This window comes from Penaeus vannamei, chromosome 4 (assembly GCF_042767895.1).
Source record: "Penaeus vannamei isolate JL-2024 chromosome 4, ASM4276789v1, whole genome shotgun sequence".
Classification (NCBI taxonomy): domain Eukaryota; kingdom Metazoa; phylum Arthropoda; class Malacostraca; order Decapoda; family Penaeidae; genus Penaeus; species Penaeus vannamei.
Genome location: NC_091552.1, coordinates 22,347,075 through 22,354,186, shown reverse-complemented (window position 1 = coordinate 22,354,186; position 7,112 = coordinate 22,347,075). Strand labels below are relative to the sequence as shown.

The 7,112-nt window shown below is 37.8% G+C and overlaps 1 protein-coding gene across 10 annotated transcripts in view; it reads right to left on the bottom strand.

The window, feature by feature from the left end:
• LOC113806131 (nuclear factor NF-kappa-B p105 subunit) overlaps positions 1-6,857 on the bottom strand; it is a 25,489-nt gene extending 18,632 nt beyond the window's left edge. For 2 of the 10 annotated variants that reach the window (XM_070120873.1, XM_070120875.1), the window contains exons 1-2: positions 1,247-1,318; positions 429-582 (exon numbers count right to left, since the gene is read on the bottom strand). In XM_070120873.1, coding sequence (XP_069976974.1) covers positions 429-448 — 20 coding nt within the window. In that variant the 5' untranslated portion in view covers positions 449-582; positions 1,247-1,318. Of the gene's footprint in view, positions 1-428; positions 822-895; positions 1,010-1,246; positions 1,390-6,692 lie in introns of those variants that run through there. The other 8 variants (XM_027357250.2, XM_027357251.2, XM_027357252.2 and 5 more) reach the window with 6 other exon arrangements.
• Between the last annotated feature and the right edge of the window lie 255 nt (positions 6,858-7,112).

Sequence of the window (7,112 nt, the reverse complement as noted above, 5' to 3'; positions counted from 1 at the left end):
ACTGCATCAACATCAATTAATTTTGGTTTGTAAATTCTATATTGCCTTTTCCCATTTTTGTTCAAATCCATAGTGATTATAATCTCAATGAAAAAATCTCCAGTCAAATAGATTTATATCATAGGACAGAATAACATAGTATACCTAATCTTCAATTGAATGATGAAAAAAATGAGGCATTATAACAGAGACATCCTTTGGAAATAATATACTTGTGCATATCAACAAAACTGAACAAGTCATATGCATGATTTTTACAACCTTTGCAACTGCTGCAACTTTAATAATTCACACAATTTTCAAGCAGTATACACCTTAACACTACCTAAATATTCCACTTCACTTTATGTACATGCAAATAATGAGCCTTTGATCACCTTCACCAGCACATCTCAACAGAGCCAATCTTTGCTCACAAATTTACACACCTGTTGATATGTTGTGACATTTGGCTCTGGCTATTCACTATAAGCTCTTTCCTTGCTTCCAACTTTTATTTTCAGTGCAACAATTTCACTTATATTATTCGTTTTCGTTTCACAGAATATCTATCGATACACTAGGGGATATATAATTCTCTGCCTGTGGAAGGTTTCTCTGATAAATTAACAGAAGGCACAGGTCGTAAGGTCACAACGATATCACATGAAGTGAACCCCAGCATACATTTTCTCTATATGCTTAGAAATTTTCAGGAAATGCAACCAGCAGTATATACGTGTTAGTTCACACTCAGAGCGTGCAAGTGCAGTGTTGTGTGGCAACATCACTCAGCACTTGTTCACTCCTCCCAGAATGGGGTGGCCTTGAACACTTCGATCCTTAAACACATGCTTATAATGAAGTTTTGCAATGCAAGTAAAATTTCTATCCTTTAGTGGCCCCGAACTCTTACCGAAACTTGTGTTCTCCAGCCCTGACAGTGTGAAAATCCCCCAGAGTTTGGACAAAACCCTCCAGCGTTCTACACCCACTTCACAGCACCTGGGAAATCCCCAACTCAAGTTCCAATAATATTTTCAGAGTTGCGGGCGGGTTCTCCAGAAATTATCTATTTAGTAATTAATCACGGCTTTGTTATCATTCTGAAATAGCTTTTATATACGCATGTGTTAGCACTCCCTATCATGTACATTTAGATAAAGTAGACGCAGTAGGAAGATTGTGCTTCCCGCATGCCTTGGTATACATTAATTCATCACACAACACAAAAGTTTCCATGCCTGATAGAAAAAAATACACTTACATAAAATAATTATCGCAATACATATTTCTGTCACAAACGGAATGTGTCTCTCATAGGACCTCTCCCTGCACTCTAATGTCTGCGAGAAGCGTATGGCGATTTTATAGAAGCGTTGAGAGTTCTCGCCCCTTCGGGTAATCCCCAAAATGGCCAGTCCCGAAGAGCAGCGTCTCAGGCTGCTTCTTCAGACAGCGATTCACCTAACAGGATATGGGGGATTTTTTCATACAAGGGAGCTTTCGCTGATACGGGCTTCGGTATTTCTTCCCGCAGCGTAAATGGGTATGCATAGGCATCGAGTACTGTTCTTTACTGGCTTTGTGTTCGGGTAGGGAGGTATTCGGTAATGTTTAGGATGAACTAGTAACTAAAACCCTTTAAAAGAAGAAAGAAGAAAGATAAAGTAATAACCATTTTTCATTATAAATTGAAAGGGTCAGTAGGGTCATGGAGTGACATTCATGTATGATTTTCTGTTCATCAGAGCACGTATGTCGAAGACTTCTAAGCAATACAACTTTCATATATTTTCTTACTTGTATGTCTTATGGCACGCTTACTGGAATGGTACGCTTATATTAACAACAGGGTTAGAGTACATTTTTCCGTCAACATCTGTTTATCAAGGTATTCCTTGTGCAGTTGACGAGCAAGCGCAACTCATGGTTCGTTGCACTGGAGGTTCTCGCAGCGGGTAATGTGCGAGTACCACAAATGTCGCCTTGTAAACATACTCACGGCGAAAAATGGCAAAATGACAACCGTATAGTAAAGGGTTTCTCGAAGAAGAGGTGTCAAAGCTTTCCCTTGCTTTGGAAATTCTCAGAAAACGACCCAGACAAATTTCCAGGAATTGCAGGTTCTTTCAGATGGATCAGACTTGGACACCAGCCTATCACTGGCAAAAGTACAAGACAGGCTCACGGCCAGGAATGCTTTTGGAGGTGGGTAAACAGTCAGGACTGATTTCTACATGAAGCAGTTAAGTAGTAATTAATGGTAAAGAATAAGTATTTTTGCCTAAGTATGTGTAAAGATTGAGTGTAAATTGTCTGTATACAGAATTCCATTTAAACAATAACTACTCTCCATGGATACACCCTTGTTACAGGTTAAATTGTTGCATTACGTTTTTTTCATTAATATATTTGTTATTTTTCGCTTGCATTCAGTACGTAAGAGCCAGAACTTACTGTGTAAGCAATGAGCTGAAATATATTGGCAATTAAACGTAGTTTTAAAATTCCTACAGTACAGTTATTATACTTGTTCTACTCTTCTATTCGTGCCCAGTAGATATCTCCAACCAGGTATGTTTGACCAGTAAGGATTATGCGTATTGTCTGCTATTTCCGGACAACTCTTCATAACAATTCTATAACATAAAGAACTAAAGTGAACAGTTACGTTTGGCATGAATAGGTAGATTAATAAACATTTCTACCAGCATATTTGTATATATTCAACTTGGCATATTTCAACTGGTCTTTAAATTCCTATTTGGTAACTCTGTCGTATAATGTTCAAGGATCTCCCTCTGTTTTTTTTCTTCATTCTCCCTTTTTATGGAATCCAATGACGTCACAAAGAGCACTTCTGAATATATTTAGATATGGAAGGAATTACTACTATTAACGTCAGATTGTCTAGTAAAGTATTATGTACTAATCTTTTAGTCAGAAAATGAAATGGTAAAGTAGTATTTTTGCATTACTGTAATAATGTTTCATGTACACCAAAATGTAATTGTTTTGATAGAAATGTCAAGAACAATAAAATAATGGCTAAATCTTTTGTTCATTTCAACAGTTTTGCAATTAAAGCAGCTGAAAAACAAGAAATTCAATAACCGTATTTATATCAACGGTTGACCCGGAAACTAATAAAATAGTTCTTGTGGACATCAGTAATAGGGTATGTATAAGTAGCGCAGTAATAGTCCTCGTGCAAGAGACAGTAAAGTTTTAAAGTATATATGATATTAGTTGGCCAGTAGCAGACATAGTAGTAGGATAGTAGAAGTAATGACGACAATAAATATGATAACAGGGGTGACCAGGATAATAATAGGGATAATTGTGAAAATAATTGTCTTTGTTACTGGAATTATTACGAACTTCATTCATCATTTTCCCTGTTATGGTCAGCAACTAAAGTCTCAAGGATTCGGTTCACCGTATTATCGACAATCAACCCATTACCTCGTCAGTGAAAGAAAAAGAAAGGTTTTGTTACGCATGCGGGTGTGCATAGAATAAAATATAGCTAATTAATTATTGGCATTAGTGTCATGATTATCATCATCTATATTACTATCACTAAAGATAATAATAGCAATAGTAGTAGAGGTGTCATTTTTTTATTATCTTTATTTGCATAATTATTTTCTTTATTAATGAACATTATTGTTATTATCACTGTCATTATCACCACCATGATCATTGTTTTTGTACTACTGCCGCTTATAATAAATATGATGATGTTAATATAACTATATCATTATCATCTTTTTAATATCCTCATTATTATCATCATCATTCCCATTTGTATTTATTATTGCTCTTATCATTATCACTCCTATTAATATAATCACCGTAGTATTGTTACCTTCATCTTACCATAATCATCATTTTAATTGCCATAATTATTAGTATTACCGTTAGTTGTAGGCTAATAGCAGTATCCATTCTTATCAATATTATTATTTGTTATGTCATCATTATTATCATAACCATTACTGATATTATTGTTATTATTATTATTATTAGTAGTAGTAGTAGTAATAGTAGTAGTATTGTTGTTACCGTCGCCACTGAACTATCATTGATATCTTTATTATGAACATTATTATTATCGCTATTATTATTATTATTATTATTATTATTATTATTATTATTATTATTATTATCATCATCATCATCATCATTACCATATCATGATCATTATTATTTACTGTTATTATTATTACTGTTGCAACTATTATTACCTTTATTATTATGACCATTACCATTATTATTATTTCTTTATTGACTATTAAAATTGATAGCAGCAAAAGTATCATTCGTATCGTGATCTTCACATTTCAATAGTCATTATCATCACTAGTAATGCTGATGAAAATGATGTATTATTAGTAGCAGTTGCATCGTGATAAATATTTAATACTGATTATCACCATAACCATGCCTATTGCCATATTGATCATGATTGCTACCGTTGCTTCTGTTGTTTTTGACGTAAAAAAAATCGGTACAAAAGTTCGAGCACCAATGACAGGCAACAGTATAATCTTGCTCAAAATCTTACAAGGAAATCCTGGATGGCAGCCAAAAGCTAATCTTGCGCGGCAATACAACACAATCTCCGTTATTTACGAGTTATCTGTGAATCAGCAACATGCCATGCTGGTGCTTAGGAACACTCAACATCGCATGGTGCAGCTGGTGCCAGACTGGTCGTCGCGGTGCAATAACCGATTCACATAAAAGAAAAGAAAAAGAAGAGGTCGGACCATTCTACCTGCGTCTTCCACCAGTTAAGGTGAAAGTTGCAAGCGGAGGTATACTTGAGTGATATAACCCAGTACCCTGTATGAAAAAGCCATATGTTGACATAATTTTGCCATAGATGAAATTACCATATAGAGGAGATAAGGCTTGGTATATAAATAATAACTAACAGAATCTATACAGCCATCAAAACCAGTTTAGCCATGCGACTGTAGATAACTTAGGGATTCCATCAAGCATAGATTGAGGCTGATAGGTGCTCCCTGCTCCGTCTCGGCTTTGGTGACAATGCTCATATGCACCACGATTGACCTTCAAAATCCCGAGTGACGCAACCAGAGCGAACCTCGTCAGCCTCTGATTATAAATGTGAATGGCTTGTGGATTGGCAGTGGTGTCCATTTCATTTATTCTTTTCTTTTCCTTTCACTTGCATGCTACGTTTAAGAAAGAGGAATATGGGTGTTTGAAAGAATAAACAAGAAATCAAGTTGGACAGGTGCTTTGAATTTTCCTATATTATAATTCAGTATTCTGTTATGACTGCCTGTGGTGCAGTTGCAAGGGGTAACCGAAGGTTATCATAAACATTTTCTTCACATGTGACTGGAATAATGATGGTGATGACGATGACCACACTAATGATAGTAATATCAGTAGCAGTAATGATAATGATAATAATTGCCATGTAGATGCAAAACACGACTAATGTGAAGCGCATTCGTGTACAAATCCCTCTATCCAGACGCACTGCGCTCTTTGCTGACATCGCGATCCGCGACGTAAGTGGAACCGGGGAATTCCCTTCCGCGTGTGTATGTGTCGATGAAAAGGGAAACTATTCTATTTTGGACACGCGGACGAATTGTGACCTCTGCCCTTTGTCGAAGAGTGAAGGCAATTGTGACGTCACGCTCGATCTTACTGAATCTGAACTGCCTTCCCAGATTTTAATGAGCCCAACTACTTTCACTCTAGTTCTTTCTTACACTAATGACTGCAACGGTATTATCTATGGCCATCTTTTCATATCCCGGGCATATATTCAAACAATAGCATAAGTAATACTGGGGGATAAATTAAAGGAAGAATGGAGAGAGAGGAAGAGAGCAAGAGGGCAAGTCAGAGAGAGAGAGAGTGAGGGGAAGAGAGAGTGATAGAATGATGGAGAGAGAATAGGGGAGGTCTGTGACTTTTTTCAAATATGGATGAACAAATAAATCGCGGCGGAGCCTGGCTGTACCTACACCCAAACATGTCCACATCAACTAATGTGCGAGTAGGTCGAGGCGTCTGGTGGCCTCTGCCTCACATCCTGACATTTAACTTCCTTTGTGAACACTCTCGACCCCGTTAACTCTGTGCTATTCAGTCCCCCTCCATTTGCTAATATTCTTTTCACATACTTTGGCTGAGACGAATACGCAGAAGTTAAAGATAAATGGTGAGAAGGAATCGTCGGCGCTGGATCGCAAGTAGGAAAAGTTTCGTTAAATCCAGAGTAGATACACTCGGAATGGCGGGGAATCCCCGACCCACGCTCGCTCTACTCGCTGCCTACTTTCAGGGGATTCTTTTCGTGATGTGATTTGCAGCTGTGCAGTTTACAGCGCTTAAATGATACCCTACGGTAAAAGTACCCAATATGTAGTATAGTTATTACCGAATACCGAGATAACACGAATTAGCTATACATTTACTGGCTCGGCGGTAAGGTTTTTCTTTCCTCTAGATGCAAAAGATAAATGAATTAATAAAATATCAGTATTACGTGATGGTTTGGAGTAAATACATAACTGAGACAATCTTTTCTCTGAGAAAAGGGAATTAGTGAGCTGTTCTGAGTTTACGTCAGTGCTGACCCTTCCGTACCCGGAAGCTCAATGCTGAAGCTCCGGGATCCTAATTCACTTTGCGTAAGAAAGTACCGGACCTACCTGTCACCTCTCACCATGACCTGGTATTACTGCATAGGCTTCTCTCGTAAGCTGACAATACCGGGAGCCGAGATCACAACCAAACGAGACCTAAGAGATCACTACGTCTTGCAGCGCTGACTCGATTTGTCGGGGAAGTCCACGGGGGGAATCCCCGACTGCCAGAAGAATAGTCATGCCACTTGGAGCCAGCGATAAAATGTGATAGCAATAGTGCTTGCTACTGAAATCACCTTGTGGACATGCAAATTAACAAATGACGACGAGGGTTAGGGACCACCTTGTTGTACTCCACCTAAGTGTTTAAGCATTATGGGTTTATTAATTACTTTGTGCTTGTTGGCGACTGTCCTAGACACGCTCGCATGCACTCAACCTGGGGTAATGTTCAAACTTCCCCGATTACAAGGGTTCGCATCG